Below are 23,402 nucleotides of genomic sequence, written 5' to 3' on the forward strand. Positions count from 1 at the left end.
TTGTGTTAAGTATTATTAATATATATACGTTTTTTTCTGATATCAAAGTCCACTAGCCTAACTAATTGAAATTTGCATTGAGTAGGTCTATTATTAACAGGGCAAAATGCTCTATACCAAAAGGTTCTTCATTCCTAGGCTCGAACAGGGAACATGAGCATGATCGCGTTACAAGTCAAATGTTAACTCATGTGACGAGCACGATTTTGCGATAATTCTTTTATTTATTTATTGTATTCCCTTCCCCTTTAAACCCCTTTGTTGGAGCTATTGCGTCTTTAGTGACCGAACCCACGACCCTGAGGTTGTAGGTGGAGGTGCTGAGTATCTGAGCAATTTTTTTTTTTAATTTATTACCCTCCCCTTTGTAGATCTGCATCATTTTCGTGTTAGGTTTTGATTTATGTTATAAATATGGATCCAAGTGTTTAATGGAGATTAATGTGCCTTGAGATAATGAAGTAATGAACTATTGGAAAATGATGGTGACTGCTAAATTATGCACTTAATACAATGTTGTTTCCTCTGTCCTGGTTCCAGCTAAAAAGCACTTGGACCTAGATCTTTATTACAGTACTATTCAATTATTGTAGGAGTATTAGGCTTAGTTCAAGTGGTTATTTTTGCAGTCTGTGAATTTGAGCCTTTGGATTATAGCAACTATTTTTATCTGAGTTTAATTTATATATATTGATTGTGTAAAATAATTTTTATGTCATCAAGTTATCTAAATGATGATGACAGCTAATCATTCCTAAAAAGTGAGAATTAGTAACTCAAAAAATGTGATAAGTTACATGTTACAATATATTAAAATGCTGTAATAATGTAAAAATATAAAGTAAAGTCCTTTTCCTTCTTAGTCCCATATATTTGACCAGGCAGAGAATCATAGGCCTAATTAAAAATCAGACAACCTACCATTCAACACGTTATTTGAAAATTACTAATCTCCGTCCAAAAAATGTTTTTTTTCTGTAAGTTTTTTAATAGGTTGTCCTTAAGAATATAGTTTATCATATAAAATTAATATAAGTGATGTTACAGCTTGTTAGTGGCAAACAGAATATAATTATTTTTAGATCTGCCCGACCAATATATGTGGCATAACATGATATAAAAAAAAGTTGTACATGAATTCATAATGATTCTTTCTTTTTTACAACAATAAAAAATACGGGAAGTATTTTCGTTACCCAGATATTAACGTAACAACATTAATAACTACACATTGAACTCAAATAAATTAGGATTGACTATATAAAATATCATTTCTCTATTTAAACTCAATTTATGTTATTACCATATATGTGGACACATCGCAACAATATTTGTATTATGCGGATCAAACATTAACGTAAAATTATTTTTTTTCTTTAAAAAAAAAGACAAAAAGAATTATGTGACATTAACATATCTCTGTTAAAATTATGTTATGAAAGTCACCTTGTATAATATGCAACTAAATTACATATACTCCCTTTTGGGGGGATTTAAAGATGGCCATATTGCATAGATTCTATTTAAATTTTCTGATTTCTTATTGGTAATAATTAAATAGGAACCAAGAGAATATTTTCATTAGAAAAATAGAATGAAAAAAGAGAAGAATTCAGTGGATGTAGTCAAATATGGGCTACAATTATAGGAGTATCAAAGCATGTAAAGAAGTGCATGTTCAAGAATTCATCAAAAATATTCAGAGGCACATTCTAAGGAATGAAACCAATCTTCATTGCAAATCTTTATAAAGAACCAAATACATTATGCATTTATAAATAACAAAGAATTATGCTGCTTGTCTCAAGAAATTTCCTTCACTTTTTGGTCCCAACTTTCAATTATTAAAAGGAAAATGGGGTTGTGTTGGCAGGAAGGAAAGATAATTGGCATCTTGCCGGCAAAATATATCATTTTCTAAGACGAACTAGAGTCAATCCAAATTGATCTTGTAAAAGATCTGTTACAAAACGAGTACATTTATTTTTCATCATACGTCAAGTGCACGCATTTTAAATTTCAGCCCAATTAAATGATCAGCAATTGCCAATATATCTCGTGGTAACAAAACTTTTTGGTTCTGGGATATATCAAAGTTCAGTCTGCGATTCATTTTCGTCGACCAGTTATTCCTAATTCACATCTTTGTTGAAAGAATTTCTTCCCTAACTACATTGTATAGCTGGTTCAAAAAATAAGAGTCGGCATAATGTATCCCCAATTATATTGTACAACCACTCCAAAATTAAGAGCTAGCAAATTGTATCCTAGCTATACTGTATAGTCTCTCCCATAAATAATAACTGTTAAAATATATTTTTTTTATATTAATATATAACAAAATATACTTTTTATACATAATCATTGTATATTCTAATATATATTTGGATAACAAATATAATTATTTTTGGCCGATCGGCTAACTTGCCCTAGAATTTACCTGGCGTTTGTGTAAAAAACAAGTAAAAAGAATTTCCAAAAATTTGAAAAGGTTTTTTATTTTAGAAAAAAGTCTTCAAAACAAAAGCCACATTGAAAAAGTACATTCTTTAGGGCCTATATGCATGTGCCTAGCACACTTAGAACCCATTTTTTAATTGGATTGAATTATTTGGTTAGCGACAGAAAGAAGAAAAATATATTTGGGTAAAAAATCGGATGATATCAAGGGCAGTAGAAAATTTTACATAAGAACAATTGAGTTCCCTACTTTTCAATTTTGTAATTCATATTTCAATTTACAACCAACTAGTTCAAAAATAATAGGCTAAGATTTAACATCAAACTCCAATAGGTTCTCAAAATTACTATTTAATTTTTAAAAAAGATTGATCAAGTTTTTAAGTTAATTTTCGATTAAGTAATTGTGACTCAAATATTAGTTCAACAAACCAAATCCATTTGGGTGGTGAGAATTAGATTTTTAATAAGCTTAAATATGTGGGTTTAAGTTTCGAATTTGATTTTGTGAGAAATTTGGAGTGGGTGTTATTTAGACTTGTTATAAATAATATAAAGAGGTTGTATATAAAATTTGAAGTCATTTAATGGAGATTTGGACGGGTTTTGAACAATAATTACAACTGAAAATCGTGGAAGAAGTTCGTCTACAGACGCTTGTATAAAGGTGTATAAGATGTGTTTATACAGTCATATACACTATTATACAAGATTATACATAATTATATAAAAAACAGACCACGTCTTCTTCCTTGCGTCTTTTCTGAAATTTAGCTCAAATCTTACTCAAATCTACTCCAAATCACTTCAAATTTAAATTTTGAACTCCTTTTGATATTTTCAACCAATTGGAACAACACTCAATTCAAACAATTAACAAACTCAAAACATCATATTTTCGAAAGCAAGGCTTTGAATGGCCTTCAATGGTGAACTTCTACTCTTCAATTTTCTTACATTGCAACCATATGACACAGGGGGAGAAGCAGAAAATACTAGACCCCTTGAAGCATATGTAGAAGATGTGAGAAGAAGAGAGAGTGAAAGCAATGGTTGTGAGAACACAGATTTAACTCCATAACTTTTAGAAGCAATGGTTGTAAGAATACAAATTTTATTGACAGAATTCAAATATGAAACCTCTAAAAAGGAATAAAAATATCACATACATCTTATCGAACTCTTGATGGGGTGAGACTATTAGCCTGTTAGGCCAAGCTTCTCCAAAGCCTAAAATATCTTTTCTTCAAAAAAAAGTTTTTTTCTCAAAGTTGAAGTGTTTGGCCAAACTTTTGGAGGAAAAAAAAAGTAATTTTGTGTAGAATCAGAAGCAGTTTTGGAAAAACAGAAAAAATAGCTTCTCCCAAAAAATATTTTTTTGAAAAGCACGTTTGAGAAAAATACACTTAGAATCACTTTTTAAAAGCTTGACCAAACACTAATTCTTACTCAAAAGTGATTTTCAAATTGATTAGTCAAACACAAATTGTTTATCACCAAAAGTGCTTTTGAAAAAAAATATTTTTAAGAAAAAATAATTCTCAAAATAAATTAATATTTGAAATTTGGCCAAACAAGCTATTATAACGGGCATGCTGTAGCGAAGATAGCTTATTTTCTAGATTCAAGTTAGTCTAACAATGCAGGGAGCTTTTTTCTAACATAATTAATTAGGTTTGACTATTCTCTTACTATAAGGAACAATAATAGCCTCTATGCAAAACCTGAAAGTTGTATTTAAAATTAAAAAGAACAAAAGTCATAACTAGAAATAACCTTTTCATTTTATCAAAGAGACCACAGCTTTTGGTTACTAGAATAAATGCATTGAAACGATCTTGTAGGAATTCTTTTTTTTTTTTTGTATTTTCTAACTAATAAAAATTATTCGTGACATAACATTATGTAATGTTTGATATCTTTTGATATGTAAATTTGAAAAAACATTTAGTGAAATGGCGTTCAACACTTTTTGACTTTTACAAGTATGACCACGACTTTTTCAAAATTTCTTAGGTCAAGCTGTTCTAAAGCGTGTGAAAATAAAGAGAGTTTAATATAAATTTTTTGGCGGCCAAGAGCCATTTTGACATTGTTTTTGTTGTCCTTTGAAAGTGCGCATGATATATTGTTCCCACATACGTAACACAGTGTTAATCCCTCCGGTGCATAATAAGTGACGAATTTGCTTTGGGCACATCCATTAAGAAAATACTAAATTTTAAATAAAAATAATTAATATGACTAAATTACCCTTAATTAAATATTGCAGTATAGTTATAATAGCACACTAGCACTTACTTCTCTTCTCAAATGTGAGGAGTAAATAATTTTTTAGGGATACGTACTATGAGTAATTTTGGAAAAATAAATTGAATTTTTCTTGATTATATAAATGGATACTTATTTTGGACCAAAATAAAAAAATAAATTAGTCACTTATTATGGACCGGAGTGAGTACTTGTTCTTTGTACTTAAATAAATCATTTAATTGTTTAAGACATTGCTTTTATATTACCAATGGAGCCACATATTTAATAAAATCATTTTTAAGTTTTAAAATGTCTAGAAGCATTACATTAGAAAGACATAGTCTTATAATTTTTTCATCTAACAATAATTTTATAAGTTCTGCCGATCATCAAAGAATGTGGTAGGACGAATGAGATAAGATATTTACGTGTTTGAGCATGTAAAAACAAAATTATTGGTAAAGAATGTGTCCCCTTTAATGAGTTATATACCACACCAATTTGAATTAGTTGATTCAATAGATATCAAATACCGGATGATTATACCAAAATTTGGGATGTAATTGACTGAAATTTGTTAAGAAAAAAGCATGGAATACAGATGTGGTTTACACATAATAAAGGATCGACTTTGTCAAGTGAGATGCTATAGAATTGGTCAAAAGTTTTTTCTGGTGTTTAAATTTGGTTTATGTGATTTGCACATTTTATACAATTGACTTGTACTACGCTTTTAGCACGTATTATACAAATATGCTCTTTGGTCTATAGTTCTATTAAGAAATTTAGTAGGCTTTTGGACATAAGAATTGTAAAATTCGAAAAAATTGTGAATTTTTTTTCCAAATAAATGATATTTAAAATTTAGAGTTGTGTTTGGACATAAATTTTAGTTTGGATTATTTTTAAAATTTTGTGAGTGATTTGACTGAAAATTTTGAAAAATAGTCTTTTGAAGTTTTTTAAATTTTCAAAAATCTTCAAGTAAAAATTATAAATTTTATTAACAAATGCCTCTATTTAATTTTGAAAAACCAATTTTATGATGTTATTAAGCAAAAAATATCATAAACTTAAAACCTGAATCTGCCTCTATTTAAACTCTATATTTATATTTAAAAAAATCGCTTAATATATCCGTCTCTGTTTAAATTTAAGAATAATGACCAATGCACATAGTATGCACAAACCATTTTGAGCAAATAATTCCCTTCTAAATTGTTTTAACACTCAATATCTCTAGCTAATTAAGTATTACGTATATGTTTATATTTTCATCTAAAACTTCAAACCATCATATAAATCAACTAAATCCGATTTTCTGGCGATAATTTTATCTATACTTGTTAGGCTCAATTAAATTCCATTTCGTGCTCTCTTTTTTCACAAAAATTCTACTTCAAGCAAAAAAACACCAGAAAATTAGAAACTACAATACTTGTCTTCAATCAACAGTTGCATAATCAAGAATAATTCAATCAAACGAGATTTTTTTTATTTTATATATATAAGTAATATAATAGTAAGAACACAACATCTGACCATAGACTTAGTATTACTTCTCTCCTAAACTTAAGGAGCTAATTTAAAATTTAGAACATTAATTAAATGAAACATTTTAGTAATAATATTTTTCTTCGTCATCATCAGTAATCCTTGAGTAATTTCCGGACCTGTTCCAGTGTAACAAAGAGCACAATAGTGAATGGTCCTTGCCTTGAGATTGTAGGGATGAAACCCTTGTAAAGAGCCATGGGTCCCTCAGCTTTGATAGTTTTCATAGCACAATCAAGGGCCCCACTATAAGGTGGGACCGTACCGGGCTCCACCTTCATATTCATGACACGTGTTTTAATCACGTCGACCGGATTCGACGCTACCGCCGCCACGAACCCGGCGGCGAAGCTCGCCGTCACGTGGGTCCCAAGCCCGTCATTCATCAGCCCCTTCTCTAAGATCGTCTCTTTAAACTGATCGTACGATGCCAGCTGTGATGCTGTAACGAGCATAGCGCGGTTCACCGTAAGAGATGAGCCGCGCCACAGGCTAGTAATACCCTCGCTCTTGCTCATTTGCGTTATAGCATCAACGACGCTTTTGTAGTTGCGCCGCTGAGCTAACGGGAGCCGGCCGTCAGCTTGCATGCGGACCATGGCAACGTCGGCCGGGTTTCCGACGGCGGCTCCAATACCTCCGGCGATAAGTCCGGCGACGATCTTCCTCGACAAAGGCATGTTGTTAGTATCCGGATCGGTCCATTTCTGCTTCAACATATCGTACAACCCCATCCGGGTCGTAGAATAAAGTGTCTGCCGGAGAACAGTCGCCGACACGCCGGAGAACAGAGCAGCAACGCCTTCTTGCTGTATGATCTTTACACCCACAGCAACAGGCCCCACGCGCGGCGGAGGTGGCGGCGCCGGAACATGAATATGAGTCGTAGCGTGGGTACCACTGTGAAAGGCAAGTGCAGGCCGGAGATTTTGAACAGCCGGCGCCGGAGCTGGGGTTTCACCCTGAAGTTGCATTCGGACTTTAATTAAATCAAGTGGGTGAGTACTACACCCAGCAATAATAGAAGCAATGCCTCCTTCAACAAATCCTTTAACACCCATATTTCAGAAATCAAACCGAGATCGAAAATTTTAGTATTTCAATTGAATGAAATATAAGAACTAAAAAGAATTTAAGAATTTGTTTGAACTCTAAAAAAAACTGATATTAGAATGGATCAAATCAAGAGGACCAGTTGGAATTAGAGCTCATCTCACTGGAAACCAGGAGATGGGAATGAAGACCAAAAGCTAAAGATGCGAAGTGTGGAACGTTGGGTCTCTGAGACATAAGCAGTAAAGAATGAATTGGTGAGTTGAGAAAGAGGTAGAAGAAAGGAATTTATAGGGGAAGGGGAAAAGAAAGGAAATGAAGTGGAAATAGGGTTTTGGGGAAAGCATACGCGGGTTCTCTTTCTCTTTATTTTTCTCTTTACTAAAACATGTTTACCAAAATTATTAAATTGCCAAAAATTGTGACATGGTAATTTATTTATTGGAAATTTCCACGTGGTGGTGCTATACTACAACAGAGAACAAAAAAGGGAGTACTATTAATGAAGTTGAAAGAAACTTAGGAAAGTAGTCAAAAACTCAAAATACAGCTGGCTATGATGTTTTATTTTGCATCATTTATAATTTGTTTGGTCAAATTTTTAAAATTAATTTAATTTAAAAATTATTTTTCTCAAAAGTATTTATTTAAAAAAATATTTTTGGTGAGTAAATTTGGCTAATTAATTTAAAAATTATTTTGAACATCAATTAGTATTTGATCAAGTATTTAAAAAATACTTTAAGTATATATTTTTACAAAAGTACTTTTGGGGAGAAGATTTTTTTTGCTTCCCAAAAATTGTCTCTACTCCTATCGAAAATACTTTTTTCTTTTTAAAATTTTGACAAACACTTTAAATTTTAAAAAAAAGATACTTTTGGCCCAAATAAAAAACTAAAGTTTGGCGAAAAAGGCTATTAGATGTACGATTCAAATTTGGTTAAAAATAATTCTTTTTCTGCTATTTACCAACACACGTTTAGTACAACAATAAAATTTTAAAAGTGATGGTAAGAAAGTCTTTTGGAGATGATTATGCTCTCTAGATCTCAGTGTAGATCCTAATTTTAGGGAGCTTTTGAAGTAAGTATGGTAGGAAATATAGAACAGTAAGTCAATCTGGTTTTTAACAACTTTGGATATCTAATAACTATATTTTCTCAAAATTCCCATGTGGTTTGTAAGAAAAAGTCAATGAAACGCCACATTATGTTATTAATTATTTGATTGTTTTCTTTATCTTGCTTAACATGGACGAGTGACACTCGCTCTAATGATTAAAACAATTATTTTTAATTTAGATTTAAAGTTCGAGTGAAGAGTAAGTGAGAATACTATTAATCCTTCGTAATAGCAATGGTAAAAAAATAACATGAACTCTAAGTAGTGCAACAATTGTATTTTGTCTAAGAAATTGATTTTAGGTTTAGTTTCAGAAAATAACGTGCATGTTTGAATTTGATTTTGTACATATTAGTTTTGAAAGCAGTAGTTTGGAAAATATTGCTCCATACTAATTTGTACGTAGCTTTCCAACTCTAGGAATTCCTTTATTTGCACGTAATTCCTAGAAGATCTTTTCCTTTTTAATTTTTTTCCGATCTTTAGCTAGCTAAGTCAAGTGCATATATGAACTATATGTGTCCATTTCGATAAATTTAAAGTCATTTTTGCTACAATATGACAAATAGTTACTCTATTTTAGGAAGAAGCGTTAGACAGAAAAGAGAAAAATTCTTATTCGTTACGCGAAGGAATTATGCTATCAAAAAGTTGAAATTCCGCACAGTGTAATTAATGGATCATATGACATTTTTTTCTGTAGAAAATTCATGGCGCGTATGTATAGGTTGAGAATAAATTAAAGGACCCTAAAGTTTTACCCCGCACTTTAAAACCGTGCAATAAAAAAACGTGGCATATACTTCCTCCGTCACATTTTATGTGATGCAGTTTGATTAAACATAGAGTTTTAAAAAAGAAATTGTAAATTTATAGTTTAAAATAAGCCATAATTATTTGTCGAGTTGTAAATCATCTCGTTAAGAGTAAAAATAAAATATTTAAAAGTAATTTTTTTAAATATAAAAATTATTATTTTTTGCCAAATATATAACATTGATAAATGAGATTTTTACATTCCTATACACTATTTGAAACTTTATTACCCTCCCTACTCAAGTTTCAATTTAATTACATCCTATATACAAATTTACCAATTATATACACTTTAGAAATTAAATAAGTATCTATTTATATTAGGAATAAATTATTTCGCATCCTTATTCTCTCTCCCTCATGCGCTCTCTCTCTCTCTCTCTCTCTCTCTCTCTCTCTCTCTCTCTCTACGTCTCTCTATCTCCCAATCCCTAATTCGAGTAATGTAGATCAAAGGGAAAGAGAGCATCAATTCCATGCTTATTGAAATTCCAGTAATGTAGAGCTGAAGGTGTTGCACAATTGGTGTTCAAATTTCAGTAATGTTGCACAATTGGTGTTCAAATTGAAATTGTCAATCAATAATTTTTGAAGGTGTTTGACTCTCCACCATTGACAGCCATTAAAAAGCTTTGAAGCTTTGAATTCGAATTTGAGTTTTTAAAAGCCATTATTTATTTGGATTGGGTGTTGTTGCAATCAATTGGGAATATTGTTTGAAATTTATATCTCAATTTTGAGGGTGTTTTGGTGAAGATTAGACTTGATTTTGGCTGAATTTCAGATTGAAATTCGAAGAAGAAGAAGAAGAAGAAGAGGAGGAGGAAGAAGAAGAAGAATAGGAAGACATGACATGCATTATACTTATGAAATTGTAGTAAAGTGTAGTAAAATTGTAGATAAATTGTATTCTGTTGGTTATATATTTTTTTATTTAGATATTGTATGAAAGTTGAACAATATTGTATAAAATTTGTATAAAATTTATATTTAAGTTGTATGATATTGTAGTTGTATATAACTGGGTAGAAATAATGTATGAAAGTTGTAGAATATATAATTAATTGTATGAAATTTATTTTTACTATGTATAAATCAGATACAAAATATACAAAAGATATATTGTATAAAATTTGTATAAAAATTATATTTAAGTTGTATGATATTGTAGTTGTATTTAACTATGTAGAAATAATGTATGAAAGTTGTAGATAAGTTAGTAAATTATTAAGCATGATCAAGAGCACTGGATACTAATTAAATATAAGCTATAGTATAATGAAGGAGAGGAAGCGAACAGAAGAGGAAATGCACATAGCTAAAATTCACCAGAAATTCCTTCATCGCTTTCATTTTTAACAATGTTTAAAATGTCAAGATACTTTTAACTGGTTCATTAATTAGCAACATCTTACTTTAGTGGATAAATTTGTGTTCATATATATGTGAAGCTACTCACTCTTTAGACTATAAGAAATATAATTAAACTCTATAAAACATTATTTTCGATCTCTTCAAGTAGCTAAGAAAAAAAATGGCTATTGGGGGCATGTCTGTTGAGGGACAATGGGGCAATAGTCGCTTTACCAGGAAGATAACATTCGCCGTTGTCATCACTAGCATTGTTGCAGTAATATGTGTGTATGCATTTAATTGATTACCATATATTAAGACGGAAGAAAAATAAGGAAAGAGAAGAGGAGAAAAAAAAAGAAAAAGGGTGCAACTAAATCCCTTGATTGAAGACACTAATAATGGATTTGGAGTCTTTTAAGGTGGAATGTATATATTTTATAGATAAAATTTGTTTAGGTTAGGTAATTAACTAAACAATATTTTTGGTAATAAAGTTTCAAATAGTATATAGGAAAGAAAAAATTCGTTCATAAATAGGATGTACTCATCTTCAAACCCAACTAATGCCAACGGGTCAACTTGGCATTTGATGCCCCAATTTGGTCTCTCGGGCCATCCAATTGTGCGGTCAACTGTTTATGGAAAATGGGAGAAAGCTAGCATCTGCAGTTTGTGGCTTATTTTACATGCGTAATACCTACTCCATGATTCTTTTACCCCCAAAAGAGAAAGAAAAAAAAGACTATAATAAAGGCATTATTCATTTTCTATTCATTCCTAAGTTTTGAGTTTTAGTACGTTACGTGTTAAGAATAAAATTTAATGATATCCGATGTTTATTAATACACAAAATGTTATGAAAAATTCAGGTTTTTTGTATGGTCATAACAGATGTAGTACGTTTTAACAAATTTTATTAAGTATTTACCACTTTCTTATTTGATAAGAAATATATAAATTAAACTAATTTAACACCTTATATCCTATATAAAAATGTAATTGTCGTACTCTTAACTCAAGTCCACTTAGTTAAAATCAGTTTGTTAACTTATTAGCGTAACGAATTGTATATAAAATACGAAATATTTATAATATTGTGATATTTATAATATTGTGTGATGCACTAATATAGATCCAATCTACTCCTCAAGTGAATCAAGACTGTCATATTGTAGAAGCGTTCCTACGATTTCTTACCTTATAGATTTTGAATTTTAGATCAACAACTTCAAGCGTTAATAATTAGATTCTAAATTTAGTATTTATATATTTTTAATAATTTTCTTAATACAAATACATTGTTTAAACAAAAATTATTGAGTCAAGTCGAACACGAAGCTTGGCTTCTACCTCTGACCTATAGTGCAAATAAAGGAACAACAACAATCCAGTGTAATCTACAAGAGTGGGCTAAAAAGGTCAGTGTGTACGCAAATCTTACACTATAGTGTAAAGCTAAAAAGACTGTTTTTTGAAGGCAAATAAAGGAAATTTGCCAAATAACTACAACATGAGAGCTTGACTTGGACTCCACTTCTGAGTTGTTCACACTTGTGGGGCACCCAATAGAGAATAGTAATAAAAAGGAACAAAGAGAACGTTTGGACGAGCTTGTTCGTAAGTGACTTTTAAGCTAAAAGTCAATATGTTAGAAATTTTAATTTTTGGTTTTTGACTTATTTTTGTCATTTTAACTTAAAACAAATACTTAAAAATATTTTTTAACTTTATTCAAATACTACAAAATAATTTAAAAATACTTAAAACAAATCAATTTCAAAATGTTGACGAAATCGCCAATAAGCTGGAAAGACACGACCGAGTCACCGCGTTTGGGCTTTTGGGTTTATTAGGGGAAGGTGTTGATTCACTTTGGCCCACTTTTGTTTTTTTTTTCTCTCTTACGTGGCAAAAGGTGAATGGCAGCTGAGTTTCCTGGGCCCATTGGTGTTAAAAAGTGGACAAAAAAAGGCAAAAAAAACTATCGTCGCCTGAGAGATTCGAACTCTCGCGGGGAAACCCCATGTACTTAGCAGGCACACGCCTTAACCACTCGGCCAAAGTGACTTCTTAATCTTTGTGTGTTAAAAAATATTATAAGTAAATAAAATGTCTAGCAATCTGTTTTTGTTAAACGAGTTTGTGTTTGGTGTCTTTTTTGAAAGGGTATTTTTGGCTAGCACTTTTGTAGGTATTGTAAAATAGTTTGTTTTCGATACCTCTTTCTGAAACTAGATTTTTATGCTGCAAAAATTAAAATAACTTATATTTCTACCTCTAAGGAGAAGTTTTTTTTCCAGCTTCTTCATTACAACAGAAAAAAAAAGCTCTACAACTCAATGGCATTTATATTTTATTTTTGGAGAATTTTGATCAAACATCTTTAACTCTTCAAAATAAGCATGTTAGGCTTCTTAGAAGTTTGACCAAACAAGTTAACAGTGAAAAAATATTTTCATCAAGCAAACTTAAATTCAATAAAGATTTGTTGGAAAACTGAAATTTTCTAACTTTTTATTTTTTCAAGCTCCCACAATAAATAACGTGGAGGCTTATAACTTTTGTTCTATGAATTCATGTTACATGCACGAATGAAGTAAAACTATTTTACGCAATTGAGGCTATAAACAGAAACAATGGTTGCGTATTCTTCTTCCAAACCTCAAACCCATGGAAAGTTCCTAGAATAGATACTCCACCAACTAGGGGAATAATACATGGGCCTTGTCTTGCTTTTGCCAATTGTTCTCAGCATTTGAAAACATCTGGTAAATGTCTCACCTGACCTCAATTGTAGCTTAAAATTTTTAGAGAGAAATTTTAAAAAGGAAGAGAAATGAGAATGATATAGAATTGATACTGTGTGCTACAGAGTTGTTATAAACTTTTGTTCGAAACATAAACGGTACAGTTGAATTTATATGTGGTTTATAGACAAGTAAATCGATTTGATCCTAAAATGATAACTAAATTAGAAAAAAATGTAAGACTGAACCTTGAAATTGAGATAAAACAGCATATATCTTGATCCCGGGAGCAGAGCTTCTAGGGGCAATAAAAACAATGTAAATAGAATGGACCGAAAAAGGATCGTTCTCATCACCCCCTCGGCATTTGTAAGCAGCAGGATCTCTCCTCGGATTGTCACGCTCGCTAGTTTAAACCCGATAAGGAGTTTTGTAGCCAGAATGATACTTCCGGTGAGCTTGGCTTGCTCCAACACTCTCCATTGGATTATATTGGCTGAACTTCCGGGGTCCACCAAAACACGTTTAATTTTATAATCTAAGACATTTAAAGAGTTTACCAATGTATCATTGTGTGGCAGCAGCATTCCATCTGCGCCTTCCTTCGTGAAAGTAATGTTGTCCTCAGCGACTTTCCGGAGTCTCTTACTGTGGGTTACTGACATCTTCATTTTTTTTGCCATCGAAAATGTCACACCATTAATCCCCCTCCCCCCCCCCTCCGAAAATCATGTTGATCGTCAAGCGTGGGGGATATTTTCCTACTTTCGAAGGTTATGTATTATCACGATTACGACCGTAGTTGTTTTTAGCCTGATCGCTTAAAAATTCTCTGAGATGGTCGTTTTTCAGCAATGTCGCCACCTCTTCGCGCAGATGCTGGCAGTACCATGTCCGGTGACCGTTGGTTCCATGATATTTTTACCACAAATTAGGATCCCTTTGGCTGGGATCAAATCTCATTAGCTTTGGAAACCGTGTCTCTTTGATGTTCCTCATAGCCGACACTAGTTCACTACATTATCGTTAAAGTTGTACTCGAAAAGCCTGGGATAGGAGGAATCTCAAGCCCCCGATGTCTCCTTATCCTGCAATGACCTATTATTCCGGCCTCAATTAGTTCTCTTATCGTTAGCGAATCTATTCGCCGACCGAAAACCTCTGTTGTGTCCTTCAGCCCGCTCATAGGGCAAAAATCGACCCCTTGAAGACCGTCGGTCTGTGTCAAAATCATCCTTCAATTTTTCCTTATTCTTTTGCCGGTCCCAACCTTTGGTTGACGCCGGAAAGCCGAGCTGATCATCTTCAATTCTTATCTTTGACTCATACCGGTTGTGAACATTCGCTCATGTTGCTTCCTAGAACTCGAGCAGACTTTCTTTTAATTTCTGGGAAGCATCGTAACTTCTCAGATTCAACCTTTTAGTAAATGCTTCTGCTTCCTATTCGTGTGGTACAACCGCGAGCAACATCCTTTCTTTCTAGAATCGTGTCACGAATTCCCGCAATAATTTGGACTCTCCTTCTGTAATTCTGAATATGTTGGTCTTTCGGGCCTGTACTTTTCTGGCTCCGGCATGGGCCTTAATAAAAGAATCTGCGAGCATCTTGAAGGAATCTATGGAATGCTCGGGTAAGAGCGAATACCATGTTAGGGTCCACTTCGTGCGGGTCTCCTCGAATTTCTTCAATAACATTGACTCAATCTCGTGCGGAGCCAAATCGTTTATCTTTACCGCCATTGTATAGGTGGTGATATGCTCCTAAGGATCTGAAGTCCCATCATACTTCGGCATGTCTGGCATTTTGAACCGCTTCGAGAACAACTCTAGTGCTGCACTCAGTTTGAAAGGTAATTGGGTGTACTTCTTTGAATTTGATCCTTTCAATACTGATGGCGCGCCCGGAATTTTATCCATTTTGGCGTTTATTTCTCTAATAAACCACATGAGCTCGGATTTAAAGGGATCATTCTCATTGTTGTTACCGGATCCGCTACCTTTCCCACTGGCCCTGTCAAAGCCGACTTTGCCCCTCGGGGAGTTGCTATCGACAATGCCTGCCTTAATTCCGTCATGACCTGATCATGCCGCGAGAGATGGCCCACAATGGCATTTTGTTGTTCCCTCATGATCCTTACTATTTCAACAACGTGTTCGTCTTCAACATCATCAAGAGTCGCCTCTCGAACATGTCATTTTGTTGTTCCCTCATGATCCTTACTATTTCAACAACGTGTTCGTCTTCAACATCATCAAGAGTCGCCTCTCGAACATGTCGTGGATACTTCCCATCGTGAACCGGCGTGGCCTCACCCCCTCGTTGCGGGTATCGCTGATGGAATCTTTATGATGAGGCTGATTTCCTTGGGCGTCGACATTGTGTGCGATGTTGACATCGTTATCTGCCGTTTTAAATGATTTTTGCTAAGAACAAAGAATCCAACAAGTTAGTAATAGATGCAGGGATTAATTCAATTACATAACTATTTAAGCCTCACGGTGGGCGCCAAGTTATTTATCCGTAAAATGGTACATTTTAATTTATACATGATTTATAAATAAGTGAATCAATTTTGTCACGCCCCGAACCTGGGAGCGAGACCCGGCACCTGGTGCCTCACCTAACCTAGCGTACCAAATTGTGACTAAGAGACTATGAACATATAATGTCATAATTTGTCCATGGGATCACATTGCAAGACAATTTGTGAAATAAAATATAAAACTGAATGGAAACTATCGCAGACTAAACATCAATATAAAGCTGGGTCGATAAGGCCGTCATAACTACTACAGGTGACAAACCACCAAAATATACATACCAGGCCTACAAGCCCAACATACTGCACTAACTGACAGGATATGTCTATAAGCCTCTACTGATGGATGTATTGTGATCGGAACAGGGCCCCGACCTACCCATAACATATATACATACATATAAAAGATGTACATGAAACCCTAGACATGATAACTCTGAAGGATGTGGAGCTTACCGATCATGCTGAACTCAGGGAATACCTACTGAGGAAGTCTACTCGTCTGTCTATCTGAACCTGCATGCATGAAATGCAGCGTCCCCAGAAAAGGGACGTCAGTACTAAATAATGTACCGAGTATGTAGGGAAATAACATAACTGAAAACTGAAATTGAACTAATAATATAATAACTGAAAGTAACTAGGAGTCAAAAATGATCTGGAGATATACTTACCTGTTGATACTGACTCAACTCCTTCAATATAGTAAGTAAAATAAATGCCCGGCCCTATAAGGCTCGTTACGTGTAACTGCTCGGCCGTAGTAGGCTCGCTCATAGGCGCTCGACCATACTAGGCTCTGTATCTCGGCCATCCTAGGCTCGCTCATAAGAGCTCGGCCATAGAATATATATATATATATATATATATATATATATATATATATATATATATATATATATATAACTTACCATCTGATCATAGATTGCCCAATATGGGCATGCCCACCGATTATAGCTCGATGGTGGTGAAAATACTGTAATATTGTATATATATAGACCCTCTGCTCTCTTGACTGGAAGAAGACAATACTCAATTGAATATAAAGTCATGATAAGGGAGAATACTGTAACTTATGAGACTAGGATAATGTGAATAAATTCATGAATACGAACTTCTCTTTATGTCTCATTATCAGACACATGTAGCTACGAGATCATGCCAAAATGAAGGAAGGGCTTAGCCTTAACATACCTTATCACAATCTTTCCAATCACCAAGTGAACTTTCCTATTTTCACCTTAATCTACAACAACGATAATAATACTATCATTAAGTTACGAAAGGTACAACTATCGCACAATGAACTACAAGCTTATTTTGTATTAAAACGGGCAGCATCTCCCATATAATCCTTACTTCCTCCAAATTCAAGATAACACCAACAACATAAGAACTCAACAATAACAACCTATATACATTATTTTTCATCCTTATATACACCAAAAAATACTACAAAACAGCCCAACACACCCTAATCTCTTCATACACAAAACGATCATCGTAGTAGTGTCAAACAACCCAAAAATATTACGACGAGCAACCAGCCCACCACCCTGCATTTATGTGGTGTTTATCCATACCCTTCCTCCTCCAAAACTCCACAAAATAGTAGTAAAACACGCATCCCAATAGCAACACAAAACAATTCATAAAATAGTCTGCTACAAGTGAATAACTCGAACTCACGACTTTCGATCACCGTCCCGTGAGTTTTTACAAATATAGAACGACTTACTATACATCTACAACAGAAAAAAATGGATTAAAGAGAGCAGTAAACTTACCTTATTTATTGGATAACTCAGCTCTTATCTTGGTTCTTCAAACTCTAGGCTTTACCTCCCATTAGAACTTGAAAGGGAGAGAAAATCAATTGGGGTTTGTGGGCAATTTTTTGGGAGGATGTTTGCAGAGATTATATCTGGTTATTTTTTCCTATTATAAGTATAATATATGAAGGGGATAGGCCTTTAAAAAGGCCTCTTTGTACGACCCGAACTGGCCCATTTTTGGATTCTCGTTTAAGCAAGTAGGTGACAGTCTGCGTAGTCTCGCAAAAATGCCTATATCTACTACGATATCGTATTAACAAACGGTTTAATGATTTAGAAACTAGACTCATAGATATTTAATTTGATGGGTGTAACACCCCATAACTCTAAGTATATTAGGAGAAAATCACAGTTACATTTGACCCAAAGTTTCAGTAAAACTTATGAACGTAACTTGTGATGACTTTCATCAACTTTTGTTCCACCACTCGCTTAACTTCAAAACATAACACATGACTATCATACGACTAACATAACCTCTTTATCATGTTAAACACCCTGGTCTCACCCCAAAAGTACATGCTATAACATTCCCAACTTGTCGACTTTCGATGAAACATTATTTTCTTCAATTCCTTTAGCTTCTGAACCTTACAACCCTCTTTGTACTTGTTGTTCATGATCTTCAATATTTGTAACCTCCGAAGTAACATGATTAACTTACTTTATATATTTTCAAAGATGATCTCATTTTTGGTCCAACATTAGTTTGCTCACGACGCTGCTTTACGTACAAAAATATAGGGTGTAACATCATTCCCCCATTGGGAACATTCCTCCTCGAATGTTTACTCTTAGACACTTTGGAAAATTTTTGCCAGAGTCTCCTCCGTACACTAGACTATAACCAACCTGCATGCAACCAGAAAACATACTATGCATGCCACACATGGCCAATGTCTATAAATAGCAACACTTTGCCTCACACAGTCGTAAATCATAAATACTGAAAGTCAGGAAATAAGAGCTTACCTGATGACCTACTAGCCTGAATAGAGCTATGTTGTAACATCCCATCTCGAGCCATATCTTCAGTTTGAAATAGGTGGGGTATTTATAGTTCATATCTTCCTCTGCTTCCCATGTCATCTCTTCTATATTCGTGCTTCTCCATAAAACCTTCACGGAGGCTACCTCCTTATTTCGTAGCTTGCGGATTTGTCGGTCTAGGATGGCAACTGAAATTTCCTCGTATGACAAGTCCTCCGTAATTTGTACATCATTCGTGGGCACCACTCTGGTAGGATTACCAATGCACTTCCGTAGCATAGATACGTGAAAAATCGGATGGACTGACTCCAGTTCTAAGGGAAATTCTAATAAGCTACTTGGCACACTCTCTGAATGGTCCTATAAGGCCCAATATACCATGGACTAATCTTGACTTTCTTGCCAAATCTCATCACGCCTTTCATAAGGGATACTTTTAAGAATACCTAGTCATTAACCTCAAACTCTAAGTCTCGTCACCGCACGTCAGATTATGACTTTTGACGACTCTGAGATGTCAACAGTCGCTCCCGGATAAGCTTTACTTTCTCTACGGCTTGCTGAACTAGGTCTGGCCCATGTAACCCAGATTCTCCAACATCAAACCACCCTATAGGATATATGCACCCACGCCCATATAAAGCCTCGTACGGTGCCATCTAGATACTGGAGTGGTAACTGTTATTATATGCAAATTCGACAAGAGGTAGATGTTCATCCCAACTTCTTTTAAAATCCAACACACATGCTCGTAACATATCCTCGAGCGTCTGAATTGTGCGCTCGGCTTGTCCATCAGTCTTTGGGATGAAAATTTGTGCTGAGATTCACCTGAGTCCCTAGACCTCTCCGAAATGACCTCCAAAAATATGCTGTAAACTGGGCCCCACGGTCAGATATAATAGATATTGGTACTCCGTGTAGCCGTACTATCTCCTTAATATATAACTTTTCATAATCTTCTGCTATATATATGTAGATCTGACTGGTGGGAAATGAGATGATTTTGTGAGCTTATCGACTATCACCCATATAGAATCGAACTTACGATGAGAACGAGGTAAACCCGTGACAAAGTCCATGTTTATCGCCTCTCATTTCCATGTCGGGATCTTTATAGTCTGCATTAGCTCTCCGGGCTTATGATGCTCTACCTTCACCTGCTGGCAACTAGCACTTTAGGCTGCAAACTCAACAATGTTCTTCCTTATATCGTTCCACCAGTACACATCCTTAATGTCATGATACATCTTCGTCGACCCACGATGAATGGAGTACCACGAATAATGTGTCTCTGACATAATCCTGTCTCGTAGCCCTGCTATATCTGGAACACACCGACGATCCCTGTATTTGAGAACCCCATCTCCTTTGAGCTCTAACAACGACTTCTTCTACTGCGGAACTCGCTCTCTCAACTCGACCAACTCTGGGTCCTCGTACCGCCTTTCCTTGACTTCAGCTATGAGAGATGATTTTGTAGTGTTTTGGAGTACAACTCCACCATTGTCGGAATCTACTAACCGAACCACCAAACAAGCCAAATGATGAATCTCTCTAGTTAATTTTCTTTTCTCGACCTCTACATATGCTAAGCTACCCATAGATCGGCGACTTAAAGCATCTGCTACAACATTAACTTTCCCTGGATGGTAGAGAATGCTAACATCGTAATCTTTCTATAACTCAAGCCATCGCCCCTGTCGCAAATTCAAGTCTTTTTTGCTTGAAGATATATTGTAGGCTTTTATGATCTGTAAATACATCAACATGAATACCATATAAATAATGTCGCCATATCTTAAGTGCATGGACAATCGCAGCTAACTCGAGGTCGTGGGTTGGATAATTCTTCTCATTCTTCCTTAACTACCTTGAAGCATACGTAATTACCTTCCCATGTTGCATCAGGACACATCCTAACCTGACACATGAGGCATCACAATATACGGCATAACTCTCTAGACCCTGTAGAAGTGTTAGAACTGGCGTTGAGGTCAACCTATTCTTAAGCTCTTGGAAACTCCGCTCGCAAGCCTCTATCCACTGAAACTTAGTTGATTTCTGCGTCAACTTCGTCAATGGTGCCAAAAGGGAAGAAAAACCCTATATGAACCTCCAGTAGTAGCCTACTAAGCCTAGAAAGCTACAAACCTCTGTCAGAGTAGTAGGTCTCGGCCAAGATTTCACAGCCTCAATCTTCTGAGTGTCTACCTTAATACCTTCATCGGATACAATATGCCCCAAGAATACTACAGACTTCAACCAGAACTCACATTTAGAAAACTTAGCATACAACTTACGATCACAGAGGGTTTGAAGTACCGCTCGCAGGTGGTCCGCATGCTCATCCTCTGAACTTGAATAAACCAGAATATCATCAATAAAAACTATCACGGAAAGATCTAAAAATGGACGGAATAGGCTATTCATCAAGTCCATAAATACAGCGGGTGCATTCGTCAACCCAAAAGACATGACAAGGAACTCGAAGTGGCCATATCGGGTCGTGAAGGATGTCTTCGGAATATCTTTCTCCCCAACTCTGACTTGGTGGTATCCCGACCTCAAATCTATCTTTGAAAAGAATTTATCCCCCTGCAACTGATCAAACAAGTCATCGATCATTGGAAGTGGATACTTATTCTTAATGGTTACCTTGTTTAGCTGCCTATAATCGATACACATCCTCAACGAGCCGTCTTTCTTCCACACAAACAGTATCGGTTCACCCCAAGTTGAGGTACTGGGCCTGATGAAACCTTTCTCCAGCAAATCTTTTAACTACTCCCTCAACTCCTTCAATTCGGCAGGTGCCATCCTATACGGAGTGATGGATATTGGTTGAGTTCCTGGAAGCAAATCGATGCAAAATCAATCTCTTGCTCTGGAGGAATACCTGGAAGCTCATATGGAAACACATATGCATACTCTTTGACTACGGGAATAGATTGAAGTGTAGGTATCTCAACATCTGCATTTCTAACTCGCACAATATGATAAATGCACCCTTTTGCGATCATTTTACTCGCCTTCATATAGGAAATAAACCTACCTCTGGGTGTCCCTGTATTACCTACCCATTCAAGGACTGGTTCACCCGGAAAATGAAATTTGGCTGCCTTTGCTCGGCAATCAACTGTGGCATAACGAGATACCAACCAGTCCATGCCCATCATACGACTAACATAAATCATAATATAACATCTTTATCATGTTAAACACCATGGTCTCACCCCAAAAGTACATGCTATAACATTCCCAACTTGTCGACTTTCGACGAAACATTATTTTCTTCAATTCCTTTAGCTTCTGAACCTTCCAACCCTCTTTGTACTTGTTGTTCATGATCTTCAATATTTGTAACCTTCGAGGTAACATGATTAACTTACTTTATATATTTTCAAAGATGATCTCATTTTTGGTCCAACATTAGTTTGCTCACGACGCAGTTTTACGTACGAAAATATAGGGTGTAACAGATTTCATCCTAAAATGATAAATAAATTAGACAAAAATATAAGACTTAGCCTTGAAATTGAGATAAAATAGCAGATATCTTGATCCCAGGATCAGATCTTCCGGAGGTAATAAGAACAATGTAAATAAACAAGAAAGTAAAATATTTTTGAATTTTTGATAGAATATACTGTATTCTTGTTAAAAAATTCGTGTCCTTACCATGATGGTAGAGCTCACTATTTATAGCTGCACCTAGGGAACGATGTCCTAGGATCAAGCCCCTCTTAAATGAAAATTATGAGGGCCATTGAAGAATATGTAACGATAGGCAGTGAATGCCATATTCTCTGTAACGGACCGTACACTTAATGCCATAGAATATTTTTCATTGAATGTTATCGGATAGCAGGCATTTATTTCGCCTTTATGAATATTATTTTCTCCAGTAACAAACGAGATTGTTGCCTTCGGACCCGACTATCTTCTATCTTTGGCTCCACGTGTCGCTTTCTCATGCGATCATTTAATATGAACATATTTTACCCTATACAACTGCTTTGATTAATTTAGATTCACGCCACATATGATTTACCAGAGATATATGCGCGGTATATGGTCTACTAGAGGGAATTGCACCATATATGGACTACTCGAGGGAAAAACATGAGCTCAAACTAGAAATTTCTGGTATAAGTTGAAGGGATCATATGGTAAATAATTACATCTAGTATTTATATAAACATCAAATATGAATAAGTATTTATTGAAATTTCATCCATCCCAACAAGGACGGACTTATATATGTGGCGCGTGAACCCAAGTTTTTTCGTCAAATTAGGTATTTAATGTACATATTTTTTAGAATTGATCTAATGTTATCTGCTAGCATTCATACTCCAAAGAGACTACATGGTGCACTTAGTTGAATACTGAGTTGTTTACCTAAAGGAGCAATGATTAATTTTCACTTAATACTTTCTTTTTTTTCCTTTCTTTAATGATGTACGCATCTTATAAAAATCCTAAGATCTGCCTCTGCACCACTAACATACTCGTTGTTGGTTATACTTTTACTGTTTGAACCTAAATAGGTCTTTTTCCGCAACAACTACAAGGTAAAAAAACTTTTTTTCCAACCAGTATACGAGCACCTAATTTTTTACTATATTTGAATTTTTATCACCTTCTACTATTTAATATATATTTTTT

The 23,402-nt window shown here is 34.6% G+C and overlaps 1 protein-coding gene and 1 non-coding gene across 2 annotated transcripts; both read right to left on the reverse strand.

The window, feature by feature from the left end:
- Positions 1–6,186: 6,186 nt before the first annotated feature.
- Positions 6,187–7,599, reverse strand: LOC104096505 (mitochondrial uncoupling protein 5). Its single transcript, XM_009602886.4, has one exon. It carries the CDS (start codon positions 7,326–7,328, stop codon positions 6,360–6,362), a length of 969 nt encoding a protein of 322 aa, XP_009601181.1. The 5' UTR covers positions 7,329–7,599; the 3' UTR covers positions 6,187–6,359.
- Positions 7,600–12,602: 5,003 nt separating this feature from the next.
- On the reverse strand, positions 12,603–12,684 carry TRNAS-GCU (transfer RNA serine (anticodon GCU)). The gene has a single exon. It is a non-coding gene; the product is annotated as a tRNA-Ser (tRNA).
- Positions 12,685–23,402: the final 10,718 nt, after the last annotated feature.

Source organism: Nicotiana tomentosiformis, chromosome 5 (assembly GCF_000390325.3).
Source record: "Nicotiana tomentosiformis chromosome 5, ASM39032v3, whole genome shotgun sequence".
NCBI classification, from domain to species: Eukaryota; Viridiplantae; Streptophyta; class Magnoliopsida; order Solanales; family Solanaceae; genus Nicotiana; species Nicotiana tomentosiformis.